Source organism: Strongylocentrotus purpuratus, unplaced genomic scaffold, assembly GCF_000002235.5.
Source record: "Strongylocentrotus purpuratus isolate Spur 01 unplaced genomic scaffold, Spur_5.0 spur5_scaffold_17, whole genome shotgun sequence".
NCBI classification, from domain to species: domain Eukaryota; kingdom Metazoa; phylum Echinodermata; class Echinoidea; order Camarodonta; family Strongylocentrotidae; genus Strongylocentrotus; species Strongylocentrotus purpuratus.
The window spans coordinates 1,168,496-1,196,220 of NW_022145602.1; the positions used below are offsets into that span (position 1 = coordinate 1,168,496).

The 27,725-nt window shown below is 37.6% G+C and overlaps 2 protein-coding genes across 3 annotated transcripts; both read right to left on the reverse strand.

Annotated features, from left to right (window-relative positions):
- Positions 1-1,391: 1,391 nt before the first annotated feature.
- LOC100889743 (plexin-B) lies at positions 1,392-17,245 on the reverse strand. Its single transcript, XM_030988421.1, has 9 exons — positions 17,039-17,245; positions 15,046-16,143; positions 11,628-11,846; positions 9,638-9,766; positions 7,217-7,329; positions 4,761-4,875; positions 3,285-3,441; positions 2,734-2,830; positions 1,392-1,514 (listed from the first exon to the last, which is right to left on the reverse strand). Exons 2-9 carry the CDS (start codon positions 15,913-15,915, stop codon positions 1,403-1,405), a joined length of 1,812 nt encoding a protein of 603 aa, XP_030844281.1. The 5' UTR covers positions 15,916-16,143; positions 17,039-17,245; the 3' UTR covers positions 1,392-1,402.
- Positions 17,246-21,313: 4,068 nt separating this feature from the next.
- Positions 21,314-27,681, reverse strand: LOC115925135 (interferon alpha-inducible protein 27-like protein 2). Of its 2 annotated transcripts, none has more exons than XM_030988423.1 (3): positions 27,587-27,681; positions 24,366-24,439; positions 21,314-23,227 (listed from the first exon to the last, which is right to left on the reverse strand). In XM_030988423.1, exons 2-3 carry the CDS (start codon positions 24,404-24,406, stop codon positions 22,945-22,947), a joined length of 324 nt encoding a protein of 107 aa, XP_030844283.1. In that variant the 5' UTR covers positions 24,407-24,439; positions 27,587-27,681; the 3' UTR covers positions 21,314-22,944. The 2 variants fall into 2 exon arrangements, with proteins under 2 accessions (XP_030844283.1, XP_030844282.1); XM_030988422.1 differs by having other exon boundaries at positions 27,594-27,677.
- Between the last annotated feature and the right edge of the window lie 44 nt (positions 27,682-27,725).

Sequence of the window (27,725 nt, forward strand, 5' to 3'; positions counted from 1 at the left end):
GGGGGGGTGGATGTCTAGGGGGTAGGTGCCCTAGAACCGTATTAGAAGAAGTAGTAATAGTAGTAGTAGTAGTAGTAGTAATAGTAGTAGTAGTAGTAGTAGTAGTAGTAGAATCATTATTATTATTATTATTGTTATTATCATGATCATCATTTTATTTACTCCTAATGGACGAGCTATATAATACCATTCTATTCATTTTGATTCTCAAAAAGATAGAGTAGTTAAGCTCGGAGAGACATTTTGTATTAAGCGCTATATAAAAATTAAATATTATCAATATTATTATTATTATTATTATAATGTACGCCACAACTGCACATGCATTTCCGTTGTTTTAAGCGATTCAGTTTCTTTCGCGCAGGCATTTTGTAGATTCTTCAAGGCAAAGTTTTGGTTTCTTATGGCTGACTGGCGGCGGTCGTGATGAGATCAAAGCTTGGAAGCATGTTCGGATAGTCATTATGATACTTTTGACAGAGACAGGTACATGCATGTATTATGGTACCAATTAGTGTCCATTTGTAGTAGGTCCATGCTTAACCGTGTGTTAATAGATTGGTTTGCTAATGTGACCTCTGCCAGGAGCACAATAGTCTGATAGTCCCATTTTAACTCAATGCTCTATTGGTTAACAGCTGAAGACGATAGTTTCAAGCATACACACCAAGTTGTTTAGAATGTTATTTAAATCAAACAATAGAGGGTTCGCTAGAATTCCAAAGTTTAGCATAGCAGTAGTAAATATCTCAAAACTGACTCCAAGACGACTCCACGATTCTTTTCCATTGGCTGTAATGTAAAGTTCTATTCCGTCTTGCTAATCCGTTTGAGGTATATAGCAGTCAAGATTCAGTCTGTCCATGCAACATCTAACCGGGGACATGACGTAGCGTTCTGTGTTTATAAACATAAACAAGCATATAGTAATAATAATAATAACAGCATTATAGTGCGCACATATCCATCCCAAGGGATGCTCAAGGCGCCTAACAAATTTGTAAATTATAACCCGGCTTTAGCATGGCTGCCATTACGGCGCTCGAGCATTTCATTTAATTTCATTTCAACGAATTAATTCCTGCCAGGTACCCATTTACATCACATGGGTCGAATGTGAAAAATGTAGATCAATGTCTTGACAAAGGACATTACTGCCGCAGCGGGACTCGAACCGCGGACCATGTGATCAACAGTCGATTGTTGCACTCTCGCAAAAATGCCTCCTGTTCATCCAAGGGTAAACACTTACCACACAAAAATGATACCAAATGATTTGGGATAAAACACTCTTTCATGAGATGTATAATAGTTTACTGTTCATTGATGATTTTAAAAATAATTAGCAATTTTCTAGGTGTAAACTTTTTTTGACTCACACGGTATACGGGTTTCACTTACGCTAAAGGTTCCATCGGTAGGAGCGGTAACAGCTACTTAACCCATTCAAGGTACATGTGCCGTCATGGATACACCAGTCACAACCCCAACCACTTTCTACACATTCTGAACAACTAATGGTAAACAAAAAATAGAATTAAGAAGGGACAAAAGGTTAGTAAAAAGACAATTCCATGGAAATTGCTCATTTGCCAAAAATCACGAAAACGGCGATATCTCCACATATATTTAGGCTACCACGACAAACTTAGTATGAGACAAAATATTTCAATAAGCACTTTAACCTCAGTGGTGTATCAATAAGATTGAAGATTCACGCCTCAAGTATATCTCATATTTGATTTGTTTTTCTCACATATTGTGATTAAGGAAACAAATATCACCAATAAGAACTTATCCTTGCCCGTTAAACAAGTGAAAGCAAAGTTATAGGGGTTTATAAAAAGCGGAGAAAAGTTTCTTGCTGCAAAATAATTGAATCACAATAGGCCATTTTCGTAATGTAACCAAATTGAATGCATACATCTTTGTGAAGTGCCTCAATACATATTATTTCATTCACCTGAAAAGAATAATAGTATTTCAATAGACAGAATCCGAACTGCATACATTAGTTGTTGTCAGGTTGGACAAACATTATGGCTTGACCTACCTAGTAACACTTAATATATGCAGTTTGCATTCTGACTATTGACATACTATTATTCTTATCAGGTGAATGAAACATCTTGTATTGAGGCACTTCTCAAAGACTTATGCATTAAATTTGGTTACATTACGAAAATGACCTATTGACAGAATTTGTGGAAGTTAAATACCATGAAAATTGCCTTTGTCGACAAATCATGAAGTTTCAAGTCATGAAGGTTAGTAGTTTCACCGCAGAACAAAGTACATACTCAACAGAACGGACAAGATGAACCATTTAAAAATTGCTATTGACAAAAATAATCATTATTCAGTGAGTCTTCAACAAATTATGGAACTCATGGTCGAACTCGCGGTGATCTTAAATGAAGAAAAAAAATCATGAAAAACAAAAAAAAAATTAAAATAAAATCTTTTATAATTTATTATCTACAGGAACTGTGCGATTCCTGTATTAAACCTTTGTGGAAATGTGATAGTTTAGTATAACAAAAAATAGAGACCAAAAATAAGAGGTTGGTTACTCTTTAAAGACTGAAAAATGTGTACACTACATGTGAATTATGATGTAAAATTCGTCGCTGTTTTCACGATTTGTTTGTATCAATAGAAGCTCCTTCATCGCATTGCAATGGAAAACATGAACTTATAATAACACACATTCTTGGCATGGCAATGTCGTACCTGTTTATTGCAGAGCACATGAAGAAGTCAAAATCTTGCACCACGATGATATTATCTGTTGCACTAGAATGTATACCAAGCATCATGGTAACAGAATCTACAGAAACAAAAACAAATATGATCAAAATATGAACATCACTGAAATCTATGAATTTCCAATCACATCATTCTTTGGGTACATTCTCGTGTACTTATTACTTCTGGATTTTTCATGGGTGTTTATAATCATAGAGATCTAGTTTCTGAGTAATCCAGGCATTTTTCCAATTCTTTTGAAGTTGGGAAGTGTGGAAAAAGCATTCTCATGCTTCACGGATAAAATTTTTAAAAAACATGGCAAAGCAGAGGGACCTTTTAACGGAAATTATCCAGATGTTGCGAGAATCTATGCGACTATGTATTGCTAGCAGTATTAGCTAGGCTTCGTGATGTTGAGTGTTTCCCATGAAGCATCGTGGATTTGTGCCTGCCCGTTTTCTCTGATAGGTGGCACAGCATATCGCGAATACCGAGAGTTGCAGAACAATTTGAGTAAAAATGATTGCACTTACTTTCACCATCTGGTATGACTGGCCTTACATCAACTGCAGGTGTCATGCAAGTAAAGTTCCTTCCATTCATAGTAGTATCGGTAACAACATCATTAAACCGACAGGTGTATTCGGAGTCAGATTGAAGGGATGTGAGTGGAGATACACTGAATGAAACCTGGAAAATACAAATATTTGAAAATATGGACAAAGTATCATACAGTAATAATAATAATAGGAAGAAAGACTGAAGATTTGGAAAATCCTCCATTTCATGCCATGCGGATCTGATCGTTTGTTTGAATTTGACTGCTAAGAATGTATGCTTGTAAGTATGCAACCAGGGTATTGACCGCTCTAAGTACTCTGTGGGTCACTTGGTAATGAGGTTTAATGCCTAAGGCACATCAACTTGGTTTTGAACCCAGGATCTCCGGGTACGTTATGAGAACACTGATCTACTAAAGAGCCACTAAGTTTTTATGACTCTAAGATTATCTTTCATCAACCACTATTTCTTAGATTACATATTAGTTCATGTATCATAAACCATGGGTGCGTTTATTGGGTCTTGCCACTAGATATGTACATATCGTACCCCACTATCATACCCCACTATCGAACCTCACTATACGAAAGTGATTCGTCTCTTCACGATTCAAAATAAAGGCCTTGTGTCTGCGCAGCTGTTTTGACCCGGGAAGCAGACAGTTTCTCGGAGGTCAACTACATACACACATGCTTGTACACAACACATGTCGCGCGCTAGCCTCCGAACCGGAAATTAACCTGGGTGGTCCGATTTGTATGTGGGGTTCAAAACATCTTTGCGTTTATCATCTCTCAGAAACGTGATTCTGGCTGTAAGTCACATACAAAACACACCTTTTTGCGTCTTTAGATATGCCCATATCTAAAGACCTATACAAAAGGCTTTGCGTTTATCACCTTCTAAATTTGCCTGAAAGACGTTTAAGAAACCTGATTCTAGCCAAAAATCTGGTTAATAAACGCAACCCATTTCATTGCTACCAAGTTTACAAGTGTATACAATTACAATTGCAATTTCATGAGGCAATTTTTCAAGCACACCTCCCTTTTTGCATTGTTCATTTTCCTATAAAAAAATATTTATCTTCACAATTGACGCACGTATGAATATGTTTTAAATATGAAGAACAAAGGCAAACTTTCCCTCTCAAAGTAGGTTAAATGTTTATTATGACCATGAAATCACTATAGGCAGACAATAATGTATCACATTATCATATTCTAGGATGATTAGCTAGCCCTGCGCAGCTAATATGCGCACAAACATTACTGTGGAACTTCATTAAATAAAGTTTTAAACAATTGAGCCTAGCTTAACTATATTGGCTTGTTGCAGTGCAGGGGTCTACATAGTTTTACCTCTCAGACTCTCTGGTACGCATTACAATTGACAAGGCTTTGTGCCCTCAAATGAGTGAGTGCAAATGGTGGGGGGGGGGCACTTACCATCAGAGGAGCGCTGTCTAATTCCTGGAAAGGAGGATCCAAGTTGTTAATGGAAATGCAGTCCTGGTTATACTGAAGCCAGGTAAAATTCGAACATTCGTTGGATTTACTACACCTGTGTTGCAAACATAAAATAGGATACCTAATATATTTGGGCAATTAACTCCAAACTCGTTTGTCTCATATGTTACCAACCGCATCTAAGATTTTAGTATATATAATCTGATTTCTGTATAAAGACTATTTGATTTGATTTGATTTGATTTGATTTGATTTATTGGTTTCTGCATAGTTTAAAGGAGAACTAACTCCAAACAATAACGTTAGTTGTTTTGAGAGTTTTATTGCATTCTTGCCCATCAATCTACAAGATTCCCCACCATATTGTATGAGAATTAAGGCATAAAGCAAGAATAAAGTACAGTTTCTCAGCAAGACATACATGGGCATCGCCATTTCCTTGATTGCATGACGTACTATTCGGAGTCGTTAATCAACTAAACGTATGCAAATTTATGGATGCTTCCTTCCTTCCAAGATGTTTGTGGTGTTGAAGTATGCCATTCACCTGCTATTATTCTTGTACTCCAATTGCCAGAACGCAAATTGCATAAATAAGTTGGTGCTGTTCTGAGGTAAAGGTTTCGCATTATGAAATAGAATTTTCAACCGCTATATTTTAGGATTTTTGAATATAATGAGTTACAATTGCTACCCTATTTTATATTTTTTTACCAATTGTATTGTTTACCTTCTCGGCTATGATTTTTCCTCATTGAAAGTAAACAATTAAAGCTTGGTGCATGATACATGTACAACTCCGCCTGGTACGTCACATTTTCAAGAAAATGACTACACCCATGTCATGCTAAAAGGCATTACATCATGCCAAGAAATCTTCATTCATATACAACTAGGCGTTGTAATCCAGCTAATCCAGCTAACAGTGGAAGTTACAAACGGATTCAGCCGAGGACGCAGGTTCGAAACTGAGTCACGTCTGAGTCACGGGGATTTTTTTTGGGGGGGTCTCGGAATTTGAAAATTTGACATTTTGTTCCGTTGGGGAGGGGGGGGGGGTCACCTTTTTTAGGTCAGCCATTGGCATAATTTTTTTTTTTAATAACAAAAAAACACAAAAAAAACAAAAAAACCTTAAAAAGGGGGGGGGGGAGGTTTCACATAAAGCATACACAAAACATACACTTAAAAAAAAAACTCAAGGGGTGGGTTACCCCCCCCCCCCCCCTGCGTACGCGCCTGGACTTGCCATAAAATCTGTGTAAAAACACAAGTAAGAAGTTAAGAACAGAAGCAGTTCCTACGTATTTTTTCAAAGACCTACTTGTCTACTGAAAAATTGTGAAATGGAAATTATCTTCATTTATTTGGATGTTTGTATATCTACATTTGCATATTACATGTACAATCAATAAATACATTTAACAAGAGTACACATTCAGTTCCATATTAAAAAATCCAACATTAATGATATATTTTATCTAGCTATAACACCTTTTATAGTTCTCTCCTCAAATGTACAGAAAATCTTTACTGTTTTCATATTTCTGGAATCACAATTCCACTATGCATTTAATCTGCAATTCATGATTTAGACATTTTATACCAGAATGTTTAATCTGACAGCATTTTACCTTTTAGAAATACAAGTGAATATACATAAACAAAAATGATCACACAAACATACATCGTTACATCTTCTTCTTCTTCTTCTTCCTCCGCTCTATCGGAGATCAGCAGCAACCAGGGTACTGCAGTTTGTCATAGCAGGCAGGATTGTTATGTCAGGTAGAAAGTGTATTAGCGATTGCATTAGCACGAGCAGAGTGGATATTGTATAAAAATGACAGTGATGCATTAATAAGAAGTTTCTTTTGGTTAGGGCAGACAGTTAGAACATTCGGAAGTAGGACTGCCCGCGTGAAGGTCTCAGGGTCATCTGGACTGAATAGAGCGAGTGTCGACTGCTGTACGCCCCTGTGGTGGAGATTGTCGACCAGCTTCTGGCGATGATTCCCGAGTGGTTTGCACTTGGGTATGAAGTGTGTGATGTCCTCCTCTTCCGCTTTGCACACTTGGCAGAATCGGATCGTACCCTTCTTGATTTAAAACTTCTACACCATAAAACATACATGTACATGAGTATTTCCAATGTTTTCTTTTCCAATACAGATTTCTAATAAAAGCATGATAAGTATGATAATTTGTAACATTGTAAAATTCAGTCCAACCGGCTGTAACAATCACCTGTACATAAAGACCTCCATAAAGATCACATCTTCATTTTCTCTAGAACAGTGTTTTACACTGAATCACATATCAAAGGAACCTGTATATAAAGACTACCTACCTGTAGACTATCTTTTTTCTTCTCTGTTGGATGGTCTTTATATACAGGTTTCACAGTAATAAACATGAGATTTGAGGGCGCTTACTTTCTTTCCAATGTACACCAGCCACAGAAAGGATCTCCGTCATCAGTGGTTGGTCTGAGACACTCATCACAGCTTGAATACTGACTACAATTGACAACAGCCAGTTTCATAAGCTTCAATTAAGAAAGGATATCAATAATAAGACATCTCATTATTCTCGTAACAGTAATAACTTGATGTACTGATTGCATGTATGTAAACGTCATCAGGAAGCTATGTGCATTCATAAAAGCCATATATATTATAGATTGTTATACATTTCGCAAGCAAATCAAAGTACATGTAAACTTTCACTTCTTAAAAGCTTGAAACAATTTTTCACATGTATATTGACATATGTTACTTGGATAGGATCAATCACAAACATGATTTGCATATTATAAAACATAAAGTAAAATCACCTACAAAAATATGATGGATTTATATGGCTAAGGATTCAAATTATATGGGGGAAAAGATTTCAAGTAAAAGCCTCTATGGAAGTTAACCCAAAGTTGTTTTTTGTACTTGGGTGCACATGTAGACATGTAGCATAAAGTATGCTAACGGTCTCTTTTACGTTTAAATTTTCTATGTACCTCTTTACAGCAGCAACATCTGAACCTGATTGATTAAGCGATATCTTGTATGATGTATGAAGAGAAACAAATATTGAAATCATCCCTGATAATGTAATCGCAATGTAGGGGTATATACTAATGTCTAAAAAATTGTATATTTTCGCTTTGAGATTTCCCATTGTTGGTGCCCCCCGCCCCCACTTTGGAAGTCGCTCGGCCGCCCCAGCTGATTGATAATTCAAATATTGTACAACGGCATAGTCCAGGTATAAATTGCAACAAAAATGTATTTCTATGGTTTAATCCAGTTGAAAACCTACAATTGGTTGCATGTCCCCATTCAATTTTGAAGTAATTGTATTTCCATCAGATGCACCTGCTAAGCTTGTATATGTCATCTTCATAGCAGTTGTTCTTCATTAAAACATCTCTCGATCTTACTGTGCTATGTACATGTACCTTAATTGAGAACATGAAAACATCTTCCAAAACGCTCTTCGTACAATTACATGTATGGCCCACAATATGTCCAGGTGTGAACTACATTGTAGTTGCCTAAACGACTCCACAATGACTCCAAACCTATAAGGTAATAATGTCAGTGGTAAAAATGTCAGAGGTAATAATGTCAGAAGTAAAAATGTCAGAGGTAAAATGTCAGAGCTAAAAATGTCAGAGGTAAAAATGTCAGAGGAAAAATTGTTAGAGCTAAAAAAATGTCAGAGGTAAAATGTCAGAGGTAAAAATGTCAGAGGTAAAAAAATGTCAGAGGTAAATATGTCAGAGGTGAAAATGTCAGAAGTAAAAACATGTAACTTCTGCGTGAATTAGCATTTTGTCATAGGAATTTGCGCAATAGTCTTTTTTCCTTGTTCGTTCATTCACAGAACGTATGCAATTTTCGTGCCTTCCTGTCACTATTTTCCGGTAATTGTTAGTTTGCTTGTATATCCATAAGGTTTGACCTTTTTATACCCCTCCCCCCCCCCCAAAAAAAAAAAGATGTCAGAGGTAAACAAAAATGATGGGGTAAAAATCACCGAGCCCAGGCGATAGTGAGAATTTCTCATTCTATATTAAACATGCGAGTCTGTATCACTGGTAAAATTGGGAGCACCAATGGGTGAAGCTTTGCGATAGGCGCTCACAAAATATTGGAATCTGGCATTCCACAGCATTAATAAACTTCATATAATATCGGGATATGATCTTAATAGGATTTGAACTCGGTATTTCATTTAAGATTTAAGTTGGCTTTTAAACATTTTGGTACTCGAATGGAAGTAAGCTTCTAAAAGTGTCATGCAGGTACCTGGAATCTGCTTGAGAAATACATGCTAAATGACTGTATTTTTCTTTTCATGGAAATATATGACTACCAGTAAACAATTACCAACATATCTCAATAGTATACATCACATCACAAATGATGTTTTAGGTACTGATATTTTGGAACATCTACATGTGTCTAGAAAAGGAGATGTTGACTTTAATAATAGCAGATCGCAGGATTCTTTGCTGCGAGGGGTGGGGGCATAATGTAATGTTCAATATTTTTGACAATCAAGCAAAAACAGAAAGCAACAGCATCATCAACAACAGGAACAACAGCAACGACAAGAATCAGACAAACCAATGATGCAAAGAAATTTAATGAAGAAATGCACGTATGTTATCAAATTTGGCATGGGACACATGCCCATTATTATAAAAGAATTAATCAATTACTTTTTGTTAATGTTCCCCCTCCAAGGCCAGCCCTCAATGCGCCACTGTACTCACTGATATTGAGAGAGCTTCCGAAAATAACAAAGGAGATGATATTGAAATGAAATAGAATGTTATTTCATTATATTCATACCTCCTTGGTAGTCAGAATATACAGCTCCTCGCTATCCTGGTTGATATGTACATCATGCAAGATGTGCCCACCAACATCAAAATTGACCGTTTCGTAAAGTCTCCCAGTATTGTCAGGCTGTACATGAATCTGAAAGTTTAACCATGAGAAATGACACAATTTAAACATTTTCTTCCTTCTTTGGTTATATAGGAAGATATTCTCCATGGGTTTACCTAGAACATATTTTATGACTTTTTTAAAAATAAAAACTAACAAACAAACAAACAAAATTATGATAATCCTTTAAATCAACAAAACAAGGTGTAGACAAAAGTAAATAAATAAATACATGAATAAATGCATAAATAAATGCATAAATAAATGAATACGGACATACATACCTAAAGAAAGTAAGAAAGAAAGAGAGAGAAAAAAAGAAGAAAGAAGAAAGAAGAAAGAAAGAAGAAATAAATAGACATTTATGCTTTTGTGATACAAAACACACAATACATATATTAGTAGGCCTATTTAACCTTTTTCTTTTGTCAATACAATTATATCTTTCTAGGCCTGTGTATGTCCTAATTGGTCATCATCACTCTCACAAAATCGTCAGTCAATGAACAGGCCTGAAGCTATACTACTTCGTAAAACAAGTTGTGATGTACTTTGTAACTAGTCTGGATTGATTTGGAATGGACTTGCAATATTTTGCGATGCATAGATTGGTTCTTGAGTGGAAAGGATCACAATAAAAAGGAAATAGATTGGACGTAATCATCAAGAGCTGTTTACTTGCAATCCACTGTTTATGTATGACTCGACTTACAAAAAACAGAGAAGAATACAGGGAATATAGGATAAAAACTTTTAATTATGAAAACAATCTAAATAATTTTTCATAACTTATGCCTGGATTACATTTGCCCCGGGCGCCGTACGATAAATTAGTCTACGGTTTTTCGTAGACATCGTAGGAGGCTACGGGCTACGATGTTTGTGTTTACATTATCTACGAGCATCGTGCCATTTCTTGTATTGGCCCTCAGGGGCAGACCGGATCGCAGCCGTACAGAGGCTGTTCGGAGACTGTACGGAAATCGTGCAATTTCAGTGCAACACCCGTGCAGTCTCTGCAACCTCCGTACGTAAATCTTACGGAGCTCGTAAAGCTTCAGTGCAGAGGTTGCGCGGAGAAGGCGCGATGACCGTGCAGCCTCCGTGCAGTTTTTTCGGCGTCTGTTACCCCTATGTTCACTGAAAAATCGTGCGTTTGCTGCACGATCAGCGTGAGGCCTCCACGAAATACCCGTCCGGGGATTGTGCAATGCCACCTACGACATGTCTACGGGCTACGGGCTTACGATTTTTCAAATTTGTTTAACTCCTCGCGAAACAAAATCGTAGTCGCCGCGGAGCCCGTGAATCCGTACGAAAATCTCACGGCCGCCTCCTGCCTCCGCACAGAGACCACACGGAAAAGGGGATACGGGCAGGATACGGGCTCCGTAGACTAATCGCAGGCCAAATGTAATCCAGGCATTAGTGGTTACAATCTTTACAGGAGAAAAACTTAAAATTCAGAAGAGTAATGATTGGTTTAATTTTTGTTGTTCTTCTTCAAGTATCCCCCAGTTTCATACTCAGAAAAGAAGTCTTTAAATGTCATAATACATGTATGTACACAATATTACGAATATTGAAAGTAGGCCTATATATAAAATATATATGTAAATGTTCATGTAGTTGGACTTGCTCATTAGCATCGAGTACATGATCTATATACAAGATATGCTCTGTTCACATGATTTACACATTACTGTTAGCCCACACAGTCCTTTGCACCACTTAGGAATCATGACTGAAGCTGTATAATGATCAAATAAGTTTGTATTACAGTATGACATGTTTTTTTTCTTAAGTTTATCTTGAATTTTTTTTACCAAATGCACATGGAAGTTGCCTACTAAAATTCATAAAAATATGAAGATAAATTAAGTAATATTACCTTGCTGAGAGTAGCAGTTGATGTTGTTGAGGTGGTAACCAAGGCAACAATTTCATTTCCTTTATTAAGGGTGACGATAGAGGAATGTAGTCCAGGAAGATCTGCTGCAAGAGGGATTCCAATGAGGGGACTTGTAGCCTGTGCATATTTGTAACTGGAACTGCCATAACTGCTGTCACACTGAAGATTTTCCTCAATTTGTTCTCTAGTTGTGCCGGGCTGGTGATAAAAAGTACACACATGTACATGTATAAACATATTGAATTCAAAACAAAATATTAACTGAAACAAGACAAATGCGACTATGTCTTCAATATGCCTCAGCCGATATTCAAGGCTTGAATCATTCTTAAAATATCACGGTGATAACAAATAACAAAATATACATTTAATTACAAGTCAACTTATTGTAACGACCTGTGACCTTTGACCTGACAATCTCAAAATCTGATCACTTGTCTTCCTTTATTTGGTGATGCATACCAGTCAAAAGTTTGTAAATTTACAGCTAAATTAGCTTGGAAATTGAAATAGTTATTGATGTGAAAACAAGTTTTTAAAAATGTTATTGACTCGCTGACTTTTGACCTTCTTAAACCCAAATCTATCCGGTTTGTCTCACTATGGTGATGCATACTAATAGCAAGTTTGAAGTTAATGGCTCAACTTGATAATGCGGCTAAAACACTGCAATTTCATGTAAATTGACCTCTATATGATCATTGACGTTTGACCTACTTTTATTCAAAAATCTAATCAGTCTATCTCACTAATTAAGTCACTATGGTGATGCATGCTAACACATATTTTGGCTTTAATGATTCTTGAGATTTCATGATAACAGGACTAAAACCCTGAAATGTCATGGACATTGACCTTTATGACCCTTGACTTTAGATCTACTTACCCCAAAATGTACTTAGATTGACTTTCCATGGTGATACATTCTATCACAAGATCATATCTCAACTGATTCTTGTGATAACGAGAAAGCGGAACGGACAAAAGGATGTACAAATTGGATGGAAAACCCGAAAACGTAAAATCTCTAGCCGGCACTACCAGAGTGAAAATATTGCATCTAATCTTGAAAGCCATTCATAAGATTGCCTTATAAATGGTACGATGTACTAATTTCAAACACCCGCTTGTAAGTCACTAAGTTGGTTTCTTAAAGGTAAAGACCAGTATTGGAAACGCCCCAATTTCAAAAAATGAAATGAAAGCTCTCATTACCAATCATGTGAAAGAATACGTTTTGACTAATACATGATGATACAAAATTTGACGGGAAACCGCCTACTAATCGTCATATATTTGGTAAATTTGTTTCTCTCATGGTCTGTGAGAGATATAGGGTAGTCCCATATACATCTTTCTGTGTATAGTGCTTGTAACTTTACGAAGAATGAGCCAAATTTCTTATCATTTTGATGATTCCAGAACCTTGCAGATGCTAGATGCTAGATGATCAACCTTTTCTGATCGATTCCACAACGTTTCTTTCACAATGCAATCGCATGACCATAACTGGCTTTACCTTTAAACATTCGTTCTCAAGGCAACTCTTAAAATTTGAAATACAAGTACACATATCACTAGTCATTAGTAAAGCTATTGAGATAATATGTACATCATCGTGTAGGTGTGGGCTCCCCTCCTACCTTGAGAAAACTTGGGAATTTGGACTTCAAAACATGTGATCAAAGCATGTTACAATGCAATAAACCGTCATCGCTGCTGTACAAATGATGGCAATTATTTAAATAATGAATTTGTCATATACATAGTCGGTTACAATAAGCAACTTCCTGATTAAGAGTAAAGCACAAGCTTTTCATTCTCCCTTCTGTTCTCTTTTCCTTCAAATCTATTAACCTTTTTTGCTTTTCAATTTGTAAATATTTTTTTGGCTAGCACTAAGTATAAAGATCGCCTGCTCGATCTTGTAACTGAAACACAAGTCAGAATTTTTTTTTGGCACCCGCGTAATTTGAACCTGAATCTACTGCTTGCCGGGCAGTGACTCTACCACCAGGCCATCACTAGTCCATGGCATAGTCAGTCACAATGAACTAGAAACAAATACGTCTACTCTCTTGACTTATTCTGACTTTTTGGATAATTCATCAATCCTCCATTAAGACAATATAGCTTTGAATGATGGGCTTCCAGGGGGTAATTTTAATTTATAAAGATTCAGTAATTTTTTATTTATTTATTATTTTTTTTTTGGGGGGGGGGGGCTTGCACCCTGTTTTGATTGTATCATCATTGAATACAAAAAAGACATTTTTTTAGTAATCTTTGCTTATAGATGTGAAGATAAATCAACATGCTGGTCAATAGAATAAAGAATTAGCCATGTCTCAAAACCCATAACTAAAGAATTACAGTTAAAGATAAACTTTAGTACTGGTAATGCGATTGCATTGTGAAAGAAAGGTGTGGAAAGGATCAGAAACAGTTGATCATGTAGCATGTAAGTATTGGTGTGCACTGCAAGGTATGGAGTCATCAAAATCATAATAAATTTGACCGAGTCTTGGTAAAGTAACAAGCACTCACATAGAAAGCTATATATGGGACAACACACATGGTGTCGGGACTAGTACTACCTTGATTTCCTTGTCTTTCTATGCTCATTACTCAGCCAGTATACATTTTCTTCCAAAATTGTTAGGCACGTGTCATTTATTTTTAATCTTGAACATTCCGTGTAAGTTTCGTTTGATTCTGTGAGAATTTTTTTTTTTTTTACCAGTACTGGAGTTTATCTTTAAAGGAAAATGAGATGTATTTCTTTTCTTCTCTTCTCTTTCCTTTCTTTTTCTTTCCTTTTTTTCTCTTTTGTTTCCCCTCATTTCCCCCGACAGCAGCGCAATTTTACCGACAATATCCTGACAGATTGAGGGGGGGGGGGGGGGTCGCACCCCCAACCACCCTTTAGCGACGCCCATAGTTGTTATCCCATTATTCTTTTAGAAAGAAATGCAATTCCTCATGCTCTCGCACCTCTCTTCTAAAGTTGTTTAATTCTCTTTAATTGTTTCCCTTTCTCCTTTAACTCACACAATTTCTCTCTTCCCCCCCCTTTTCCATCTCTTTCTTTGGTTCTTCTTGTGCTTTTGTTAGGGGGGGGGGGGGGGGGGGGGCTACACGCCTGGTAAGAGGGACCCCATATTATGCACACTGCAATATTGCGTGCCCCTCTCCCCCGCTCCTTTCCCGGTAAAAAACACCTTCTTATAATATCATCCCACTTTCTTTCTTTTTCCTTCTCATTATTCTCTTTTCCCCCCTTTTCCCCCCTTTCGTCTTTCCCCTTTCTTCCTTTGCACCTTTCCCCTCCTCTCTCTCTCTTCCCTTTAAAAAGTTCTGTTTCTAAAAATAGAGAAATAAATGTGTATGTACTAACGTTTGATTTACGGCAGGAAGAGCTTGTGCTCAGGTATGATATCCCTGTTCCACTACAGCTTGCATCTGAACTAATAACACAGCCACAAGTAGCATCAACAAACTTATCCTGAATGTCATACATTGTGTATGAACACAAGGCCGAATGTGTTCCATTTGTGAAGACACCATACAGTACATCATTTGAATCAATATAGACTGCTTGAAGAGTGCTATACGACCCGGGCTGGCACGACAATGTGATTTCAGAGTATGCATCAAGTTCAACTTGAGTATTGTCTGAACAGATTCTACCTAGTCTTGACTTTTCTGAACCACTATGTACAATGAAATAGTTATAAGTCTCCCAGGAAACTCCTTGAATATAATTAACTGGATCAGAGACACCATATATTTCTCCTGTATATTCAAATATGTAATCTGGATTATCTGAGCGTATCAGTTCTCTTTGAGTGATTGGTCGCTCACTGCTATCGGCTCGGGGTTGGGATTGGGCAACAAACATGATTACCGGACGGTCTCCAGACTTTCGAACTGCGACAACTCCTGCAGACATATCTTCATTTACAGATACTACGACGTTGCGGGTGTAACCAAATTCTCTTGAAATATCCATCAAATTCCTAAGTTCGCATTTGCCTTCTGGTCCGCCGCACTGAACGAGCTTACTAACAGGTGCCGGCGCTACCTCCAAGATCTTGGTATCATACAGGCATGCTGGGTCCTCACATTCTGTTGGATCATCTGGAACTGTGCTCTCCTGCTGCAGTAGGGTCAAATTCAAGTAAAGCTGATAAAGTGTTGAGACTCCTCCAATGTAAACGAAGTCTGTTCCACTTTCTTTGCTGACCACCATCTGGTTGAGCGCCATGCCTGACTCATCTTAAAAACTAGCTCCGAGGTAGGATGAAAGCTGTCCATCCTTACTCCCATCGTTGCATTCCACCAGCATCATGACAGTGATCAAGACAAGGAAGTAGCGCCTCCACTTTATTTTCTGTATGGATGCCATATTGATAAGGCAATGTCTGGTGGGGCGTATAGACAAGAAGAGAAGCCCCTGCTCATTGACCTTCCATACAATGAACAAGGCACCAACCTGAAACAAAACAATACAAAATAAAATGAAATAAAAAGCATTACACATTAATAGGCCCATTTACACAGCTCAAACACCATTTTTAAAGTCATCGATTTTTGGGACTGCCATTTACACTACACGATTTTGGGGGCGAATGGTGTGCATAAGCGACTTGTCGCTGCTCTGTATGCTCGCACGGAAGGAGGAGAAACACGTGATTAAAATCGGAATCATTATTAGAATTACTAATAAAAGCCACCAGTGCAACAACAACTTATTTTTAGAACAATTGTATTACAAAACTGATGCATAACTGTAGACCTTAGCAAACATACATTTCCATGAAAGTTGCACTATGATTTAGAAGGACTACAACTTAAAGGGATCGTTTAACAATGTTAAATCTGAGATATACGGTTCTACATGTTACCAGTGTCTGTGGTATGGTGTAATATTGAAGTCCTAAAAAAAAAATCGCGCTTCAAAATGATCAAGAAGTGCCTCAAAAAAGTAAAAATCTTTGAGTGACCGGTTTTACCATACTCGTTTTCCCCAATAGACTGTAGTGTTATGAAAACCGTCCGGCGAACGGTTTTCAAATTTTGTAATTCCAATCATTAATATCTTGATAATCAGACAGGCGATCGGCTTGTAAAAGTCATGGAGTTCCTGACTGACCTAAAGGTTTATAATTATCATTGCAGCATGAGCTAAATCAAGGATTATTTTTAAAGGATCTAAGACAAAGTTACCGGATATCTTTAAAAGAAGATCATGATTTGCCTGTTCGTGTTAATTCCTCTTAATCTCGACTTAAATACATCACACTTACCACCACATAACATCCCACTCATTTTATGTGAATACGAATACACAGTCACAAGTGTTGGAAGAAGTTCAACACACAACTTACCTTGTAATCAGGACAGTTTAACTTTGCTTGTACTGCGAGAACATTAGAATTGACTCCGAAAGTACTTCCTAAAAAGTAATCTAAATTTATTGTTCCTTGTTTAAAACCCTCGGAGAGAATTGAACAAATTTGTACAGGTAGTAATGAATGTAACAAGTTTTGTGAGGCGAATGACAATACTTCCTAGTTGCTTGCAGTCTAACTCCAGAAGATTGCAACGTACTTTAGGTATGAACTTGGGTGCATAATTATGAAAATACATTTCTGCTGAGAATTACCGGCCGATCATATTTCCGCATTTAGACAACACCAACATTTTGGAGGGGTGTGGAGGGACAATTATTAGAAAATAAATCTTACATTGTATTCCAAATCATGATGAATCTGATAAACGAGCTTTATATTATTCATTGTTGTGACTTTTTACCAATTCAACTTTGTCTACGGCGAAAAGGAATTCACGAAAGCCCCAATATCTATTCCAAATTGTGGAGCTTCCCATTTTTATTTTGCGATCGATTTAAGGCCTCGGTCTCATCCGATTTCGGCGCTCACAGCATTCAAGGAATTCCTTCCTACCGGTACCATGCGGTATAGGTACCCATAGGGTATAGGGTTGGGGTTATGATTTGTTTTTAAGTTTGATTTCTGAATAGGGTTTGCACAGGGGCGGTGGAGGGTCCTGCAAAGTGGAAGGGGGAACCAACAAAAAGGCACTTTCTGCAAATAAGGGGCACCTATAAAAAGGGAACCTCAACGCGAAAATATACCATGTTTAGTAGACATTGGTATTCCCCTACATTGTGAATGCATTATCGGCGATGATTCCAGAATATTTGTGTTTCTCTCTTTACATGACTTTGTCATGGACGAAGATATATACTCATTCATGCACTTTCCCCTCCGTTAATTACATTTTTGTTGGTACTCGTAAGCTCGTTGTGCGTAAATGGCTCTGCACTCATTATCCCAGTTATCGAAGATCTGGAGGTGTTTCACAAGTTGAACTTTTCTCTAAGTTGGACTTATCAATTATGGAAAGCCGTTATAGGATCTTTGAAATTAATTTGTAAAAGTTATTTTAAAAGGCATAAATGTTAGTTCAGATCATTCATATTCTCAGTTATCAAGGAGATTTCATGTTCTTGATGTGGTAATTATGAAAAGTCTAAAATACTTGATTTCTGCTTTTGAATATATTTCATATTAAGGCTACAAATGGCTCTCCATAATTTTTAAGTCCAACTTAGAGTTAAGTTCTACTTAGGACCTTTGTGAAACACCCCCCCCCCCAGTCCATTTCTCCATCCGCGCCCATGTAATTATGCTTGCAACAGTAATTGTTTCGCCTAGCAAGGCCTTTAAACAAGTTCACATGTCTGATAGACGCCGGGCGACTAAAAAGAGACTAATCGCGAAAACCCTAGTAAACGTCTGAGCGAGTAGCGCAGCCAAGTAGCCTTTAGTAATCTAGATTGGAAATCCTTTGTTAACCTTTGTTTCCGTATGGAATTCTCTACCGAAATAGTAGCGTCCAATCAGCGAACGTATCCTCGCATGACGTCATCATATATTGTCCATCACACACACATGGAAACACACACACACACACATAGTAAACTCTACGTAGTACGAACATGGACCTACTATGAACTAAGAATGACGTATGGGCTAAGACCACTGACCTCTACATGGAACGAAAACGAGTTGGACTCATGACTTATGATTGTTAGCATAGGTCATCAAATGCTTACTATTTTATTGTAATTTTGCATGCAAAATAGATTTGAATGTGATATTTTGTATCTATCATTTATATGTTCATCTCATTATGTTCATCTCATAGCAAAACTTATTTACGTCTTTTACCTTTTTTTTACGTGTTTTTGATAATGAACGAATAACTCATACAGAGCAGTAAAGCTAAATTGCAAAAGGCCTCGCGGCTACCGCCACTCTAACGCGCGTTCACTCTGAGTGTCTAGGTTCATCTCAGCCCCTGATTGGGGTGGAAAATAGCCAGAGTCACGAGGCCTTGTCAAAAGGCTACCTAGCAGGTTGTTAAAGTAGTCCTACCCTTTACTTTTTCCTTTCTCTTTGATATTCCTTCTTCGTTGTCTCTCTCCTTGTTAGCTCATTATCTGAGAGGGGTAATACGTTTTTTTTTGTCCACTTTTTGAGGAAATGTTTTCGCTGCCGGCCGGTGAATAACCAGGTGGGGGGCGGGGGGGGGGGGGGGGGGGGGGGGGGGGGGGTAAGAGCACATATATATTTTTTTCTTCCAGTTTTTGAGGTAAAATTTAGCAGCGAATCAGCAAGCAGGTGAATAAGCGGGGGGGGGGGGGGGGGGGGGGGGGTGTAAGACCACTTTTTTTTTAGCCCCCTTTAGCGCACAATTAAAAAAACACAAAAATGTTTACACGTAAACAAATTTGAGGGCGTAACCCCCAAACCTCCCCCCCCCCCCCTGTGTACGCGCATGTGAGGGAGTAGCAAATACCATTGAACTGGCCAGACTACTCCCCGTATTTACATGCATCCCTGTCACAAATCAAAATTACACAATTTACACGAATATAAGACTAGACAAGCTCGGCCAAAGCTATATTAAAAAGAGAAAATCTTTCGTTAAAAAAAACCATGTAATTTCTTCGTGAAAAAGCAATTTGCCATAGGAAATTGCGCAATACTCTTATTTCCTCATGCGTTCATCCACAGAACATAAGCAATTTCCATGCCTTCCTGTCACGATTTTCCGGTAATTGTTAGTTTGCTTGTAGATCATAAGGTTTGACCTTTTAATATCCCCCAAAACAAAAAACAAAAATGAAGACCGTAGTTCAGCCTTAACGACTCCCCTCTATCTAATAATGATAATAAAAACGGTGCTTATAAAGCGCTTTTCATCGAAGTCTCTAAGCGCTATAACAAACAAAATACAATGGCAAACAGTTATATATTAAAAACAAAACAAAACAAACAAACCTACACATTACAATACATATGAAATATACATCATTGTGAACAGAGCCATGCCCCTCTCTCTTCCTCCGTCGCTCTCCTTCCCTCCATTTAAATCACTCGTTCACCCATCACCTCTTCTGGATCTCTCTCCTCCTGCATCTTCCCCTCCCCTATAGCTCCCTCTCTGTATTCGCTCGTCCAACCCTCTCTATCTCTTCGAGTCCCTCTACGATCTTTCCCCCACTCTCTTTGATATAATCAAATGGGTTCTAGGACACCTACCCCCTGGACATCCACCTCCTGATAACCACCCCCAGTCTACTACCCTTAGGACAACTACCCCCTAGGGCAACAACCCTCTATGACGACTACCCCCGGACGACTACCCCAAGGACAACAACCCCCTATATGACAACTACCCCCGAACAACTGCCCCCAGACGACTAGCCCCAGACAACTACCCCTACGACAACCATCCTCTATATAGGACAACTACCCCCGGACAACTATCTAGGAGGAAGTTGTCCGGTGGTAAATGTCCGGGTTAGTTGTCCTAGAGGGTAGTTATAATTATTATTATAATAATGATAATAATAACGATTCTACGACTGCTACTATCCTTCTATCAATAACGAAATACCAATCCAATCCATTCCTTGCGGTTACAAAGCGCTGCACACACTGCTCCACAATGTTTGGGCCACTTATAAACCGTCTCTAAGCGCTTAACAGTATTACCCCGTTTACAGGATTTATTCAAGGACAATGTGCACCATCTCCACTCATTTGGGAGTACTCCTACCACCGTGAGGGCATAACTCAAAGGCTAACTCAAATGTCCCCATTACTCTCCTGGGAATGGAGTGGCACAAGTAGATTAATGCCTCACCAAAAGACATTAGTGCCGTGTGGCCATACCCTACAAGGGAACGCCCCACCCTCTAGGCTTTACATTTACATAAATTTACGCCCCACAAGAAGGTGCAAATTTGCACCCCAAGGTTATGATTTTACTCCCTTTAAGGAGTGAAATTTGCACCCAATGGTGCTTAATTAACACCTTTTGGTTCCATTTTCATGAAAAATGGGTTCAAATTTACACCCGTGTGGTTAAATTTTATACCCTATATGATCGATTCCACACCTTGTGGGGAGTAAATCTACACCCTTCTTATGCACAGCATCAACCAAATGATCATCCCTCGAGCAATCAATCATCCATGCTTCGTAATCACTTAACACAGTCACTGATTCTCACCCCCTTTTGTCTACGTTTTACTGCTCTAAAGAAATCAGACCAGAATCTCGAGCTATATGTTGTAAAGTTTTAATTCTTACCTAAACAACAGTTAGTATGAACTCAACACAAGTGCAGACTGTAAGAAACAACTTAAATTTAGCCTCGGTGAGGCTGGCCTGGATGAACGTATCGGATCAAAATTAATGTAGTGGAAATTCCTAAAAACACAGTCCTACCTTAATACCGTGTGAGTGTGTGTATTGTTTTTTTTTTTTACAGACGTGTATCAATCAGATATGATTAATTAGCGAAAATCTTCCCTTTACTTACACGTATAAGAAGGCAATTATGTACTAGTTAGTAAAACAACACTTCTGCTAATTTCATTAAACTATCAAATATAACTTTCGGTACAACCCCTTATTCTTGATCAGATAACTTTCACACAAATAATATGCCCAAATGAAACATGTTAATTCCCCCAACATGACTAAAATATGTAAATTATGCTAATTTTCCTTCATTTGGCAGTACCTATATAGATAGGATGCACCATTGGTGTAGCGCATGCGCATATATTGACCAATCAGAGCTCGTCTGACTAAAATAGGGTGTAAAATTACACCTCTCAATTGACTATTCTGTACACCCTTGCGTATTTCCGTGTTTTACTCCCTAAAAGGTGTAATAGGGGGCGCCCTATTTTTCCAATTTCGTTTTACTCCCCAAGAACACCTTTTATTTCTCTGTGTGTGGTGCTAAATGAGGCGGTGCCCAAGACAATTCTTTGATCTACTCTACGATCTGAAGAAAAAAAATGCAGAAATTTGTATGGTGTGTTTTCCCTTTATATACATCATAGGCCTAATACATCAGGAACATCATAAAATCAACAATTTGTTCATCAACTTGAAAATGTATTAGTCATCATGCATGACAAAAGGAGTAACTGAAGACTACGATATCATTTCAAAATGAAGTTGGGTTGAACACAAGTTTAGTATTAAAAGTTAATTGAAACAATTGAAGTTTCATTTAATTGTGCGCTCATATTATGAAACATCTCACCTCAACGTTCTCGTTGGGAGGATTCAGGAGCAGGGGCCTGCATCCTTTCCGCACCCAAATCAAATCTGGCATAAAACTAGAGTTACGATGTGCTAATTATACATGTTTATTTTCTCTGAAGTATGTTTGCTTGTCGGAGAATTTCTGTCTACGTGTCCCTCCCCTCAAAAGATCGGGACTTTGTCTTTATGTAATCAAATGTCAAAGTTTCTTGAAGCTACCCTGAAAAGTTTAAATTATTTCAATGATGTAACCCTCTACAAAATAATGATGATAATAATAATAATAATAATAATAATAATAATAATAATAATAATAATAATAATAATGAGAATGAAACTATGATTATGGTGGCTTCATATGGTGGTTGAAATTACCAAAAATCCAACTTTTGGAAATAGAAAGGAGACAAAATCAATTAAAATGAAAACAGCAGTTTTTTAACAAGGAGAATTATATTTATTTGCATGAGTAACTTTTAAGATTAGGGTACAACGGGAAGATCGACATAGGGTACAGTGTGCAAAATTAAATTGAATTGGCTAAAAGACGGTTTGATTAACTTGGATTAAGCCAAGGGCGACCTATGGAAGTATGGTACATCAACAATTCTAATCTTCAAAAAGAATAACTTCTAATAATTATCATATAAAGACTTTGCAACGACACGAGCCACGGCTCCCGCAGTGGGTGGCACATAACCGGCTGCTCCAGCAGCTTGGAGTCCAGCGACCACACCCGCGGCATACCCAGTGGGGCCGGCAGCTGACATCATTCCCGCGGCACATGACCCAGCAGCAATACCAGCCGTTGTAAAGCCGGCAGCAGTAAGCACTACAGGTGCTGCAACGGCTCCAACTGCGATTTTTCCAACACCCCACACGATGTCCGACAGCACCCCGGCATTGGCGCTGTTCCTGAACGAGATTAATTCAGAGACAGGAAAGTTACGACAATCAGAATAAATTCAAATTCAAATTAAAAATCTATTGATTTCAATCCAAACAGATAGGATCATTTCAAAATTTGTGTACATTGGATAACAAATTCCAAAGTTATAGTGTAACATAGATAATTGAGTGTAAGAGTAAAAATAACAATAACCAGGAGTGACACAAATTAACATACTACTGCATGTCTCACCTGCAGGCGCGTACGCAGGGGGGGGGGGGGGGGTTCGGGGTTAACCCCCCCCCCCCCCCCCCCCCCCCCGTTGAGTTTTTTTAAGTGTATGTTTTGTGTATGTTTTTTTGCTTATTCAGCGGCTGGCTGAGTCGTTGCGATTTTTTTAACCCCCCCCCCCTTGAAAATATCCTGCGTACGCCACTGCTCACCTGCAATATAATGTAGGGATGAGAATAGATTATATTACTCGCAATACTTTATACAATTTGTTTCCCCTTTTTCTTTTCAAATAAAAGGAAGAAAACAAAATATATATATATATATATATACAACATGATCGTAAGATATTATACATATATATATCTTTTATGATTACCAAATTTAGATCATCCCGACAGCTCGACCCTATTCCTATTCAAAACTCGTGTGAGACAGTGAGCATGGGAATAAATAATGCCTTTTACAATACATAATTACATCGCGATTAATGATAATGGTAAAAAAAAAAAAATCAATGATCTACTAATTTCGTTTATGATCATTATACAATGATTCCAGGGGCGGGATCCATGGGGGGGGGGGGGGGGGGGGGGAGTGAGTGTTGGGAATAAAAGGAGTGTTCACCCCCCCCCCCAGTAAGAGGACATATTTTTATTTTGTTGGTCCCAAAATTTGAAAAATTGGCCGTTTGACATTCCGTTTCGTTTGTGGGGGGGAGGGGGGGGGGGGTATGGTCATCTTTTTTGGGTCATCCATTAAGATTTTTTTTTTTTTTTTTTATTGAAAAAAAAAAAGGAAAAAAAAAAAATCAACGCTCAAAAGAGGGGGGGGGGGGGGGGGTTTCCCGAAAAACATACACATAAACAAAACTCAAGGGGAGGGGGGTTAACCCCCCCCCCCTGCGTACGCGCCTGAGTAGTATATACTTACAAGATAAGAAGCACGAGAAACAGAGCAGCCAACTTCTTCATGATTATTGAGATGATGATCGCTTTCCAATGAAACTGATAAGTAGTAAAAGAGATATTTAAAACAAGACGAGAATAAAAAAAAGTGCGTGGAGAGTATTTAATGATGACGTTGATAATGATAGTGGTACGGATGATGATGGTGGTGGTGATGATTCAAGATTCATAATTCAAGATTCAAATGTTATTGTTCACGTTAAAAAAAACAAAGAAATTTGGCCTCCACTGGCAGAATATAACAATCAATAACATAAGAATACATGAATGTGCACAAAACAAAACATCAATTAGATTTACAAACAAATTTGAACACATTATGACAAAAGTAAAGACCTACGCTAAAAAAAAAGGAGATAGCAGAGTAAGATGATAGACCGAAAAGGAATGAAAGAAGAGCTTCTGTAGTTTTCTCAGAAAGTACAATCTTTGGCTTGCTTTACTAGCTACAATCTTTCTATTCCAATTTAGCTTCTCGTCAACAACTGTTCCTAAGTATTTATATTCTGAAACCTGTTCGATAGAGTGATCACGGATAACCAAAGATTCATGTAATTGGGGTTGGCGTGAACGGCGGAAGTCAAAAATAATTTTCTTAGTTTGTTTACATTCAGGACCAAATGACGACTATTGCACCAGTCAACGAACTGTTTGACTTGCTCATAATAAACCCTTTAGCATCGTTCAGTAGAAATCCACTAATGACAGTATCATCGGCGTATTTGATTATTGCACAGTTGGATTCTGACATTTACATGATCGTGTTGATGGTGGTGGTGGTGATGATGATGATTCAGAATCAAGTTCAATTATTTCACATCTCTTAAAAATGCAATATATGCAACAATAACCAATCTAACAACAGCATTGTACAGAACATATCAAGTGATAATGAGCAAAGATGAGTACGCTGTGAAGAAGTGGATGTAAGTGAGTAGCAAAAGCCATTAACCTGTCAAGGCTACTCCTCGTATTAACATTTATCACAAATCAAAACTTACAATATACATGAATATGCGACTAGACAAGCTAGTCCAAAGCTGTATTAAAAAGAGAAAATCTTTTCGGGGAAAAAAAACAGGAAATTTCTTCGTGAATAAGCATTTTGCCATAGGAAATTGCGCAATACTCCCTTTTCAACGTTCGTTCATATACAAAAACTTTTCGGAAGAAAAAAATGAAATTTCTTCGTGAATAAACATTTTGCCATAGAAAATTGCGCAATACTCTCTTTTCCTCGTTCGTTTATCCACAGAACTGTCAGAACATATGCAACTTATGTGCCTTCCTGTTACGTTCAGTGTCACAAATCAAAAGTTACATTTTACATGAATATAAGACTTGACAAGCTCGTCCAAAGCTGTATTAAAAAAGAAAATCTTTTTGGGGAAAAAAAAACACATGAAATTTCTTCGTGAACAAGCATTTTGTTACAGGAAATTGCGCAATATATACTCTTTTTTCCTCGTTCTTTCATCCACACAAACTTTTCGGAATAAAAAACATGAAATTTCTTCGTGAATAAGCATTTTGTCATAGAAAATTGCGCAATACTCTCTTTTCCTCGTTCGTTCATCCACAAAACTGTCAGAACATATGCAACTCATGTGCCTTCCTGTTACGTTTTTCCGGCAGTTGTTAGTATCCTTATAAAGCGCATTCCACCGAAGTCTCTAAGCGCTATAACAAAGAAAATACAATGAAAAAACAATTACATATTTAACAGAAACAAATACAAATAAACCTACGAATTACAATACATATGAAATATACTGTACATCAATATGAACATCAAAAGCAATTTTGAATAATTGTGTATTAAGGCAAGTTTTGAATTCGTTGACAGTCTGACAGTTTTTGACATGTAAAAGTTAATTTGTTCCAAAGTTTAGCAGAAGCTTTGCAAAAAGAGCGATGACCATAACAAAAGAGTTGACACCGAAGTAGTAGATAGTAATGGTGATGGCGATGATGATAATAATGATGATGATGGTGATGATGATGATGGTGGTGATCATGGTGATGATGTAAGTCTCATCTTATAATAATAATAATAATAATGATAATAGCCTAATAGTCCACTCCAAATTTTATTAAACCGAAACGGAAATTCTTTTTGCCCAGCAATTGATCGTGAGCCCGGCAGCCACTGAGCAGCGCCAGATCGACGTTGCTCTATCCCTTATTGTTGAACGCCAAACAAGGTAGCAACAACTCCCATCTTTTAACGTCTTTTGGTATGACGCGGCCGGGGTTCGAACCCACGACCTTCTGGTTATGAGGCGGACGTTCTACTGACTGAGCCAACACTCCGGCCATTTCATTTATTTATGCATCAAGTACCATCACTGTTCGTGTTTTACAATGGTAATTCAACGGAATGTTGAGTCACGTATAACACTTATTCTTAGATCAGAATGTATTAAAAACTTGATACGTGAGTGATCGTTATAAGCTCGATGAATTACATATGCGAAAACATTCGAAGACGCATGACCTGGGGAAAAGAAGACAGTCGTTTAACAATTTGAGATACAGTTAGCTTAAAGAGAAAGTTGAGTTCTGGAGACAGGTGAAAAATAATGTGTGAGCGTTTTCAATGTTAATTATGCAAGTGTGGAAGAACATCAGAGAGAAAAATATCTACTACATGATCAACAATGATCGATTACCGATTATTTCACGATGAATCGCATGACATGAACACAACTTTATCTTTAAGTAACAAGCCTAGGAGAGGAAGAAGAAGCTAAAGAAAATGAAAAGGATGATAATAACAAGAAGGAAAAAATGGAGAAGAATTTGCAATACATGGGCACATGTGGAACTAATAAAGAAGATAACGAAGAAACGCTATTAAGAAGAAAAACATAGAAGAAGAAGAAGAAGAAGAAGAAGAAGAAGAAGAAGAAGAAGAAGAAGAAGAAGAAGAAGAAGAAGAAGAAGAAGAAGAGAAAAAGAAAAAGAAGAAGAAGCAGAAGCAGAAGAAGAAGAAGAAGAAGAAGAAGAAGAAGAAGAAGAAGAAGAAGAAGAAGAAGAAGAAGAAGAAGAAAAAGAAAAAAAAGAAGAAGAAGAAGAAGAAGAAGAAGAAGAAGACTTTTTGACTTTTGTATAACAAAGAAACTCGGTGAAAATTAAGATAAATAATATCAATAATAATAATAATATCGATACACAATCAATCTCTAATTACCAAACTGGATATCCGCTCCTTGTTCAGTCCTTTTGATAACCGATATATGTGACGATGAATGTAAGAAGTGAGAGTGTTTTAATAATGTACCAGATTTTGAAGCGACGTCTCAGTTGGGATTCCCCGCTAAAC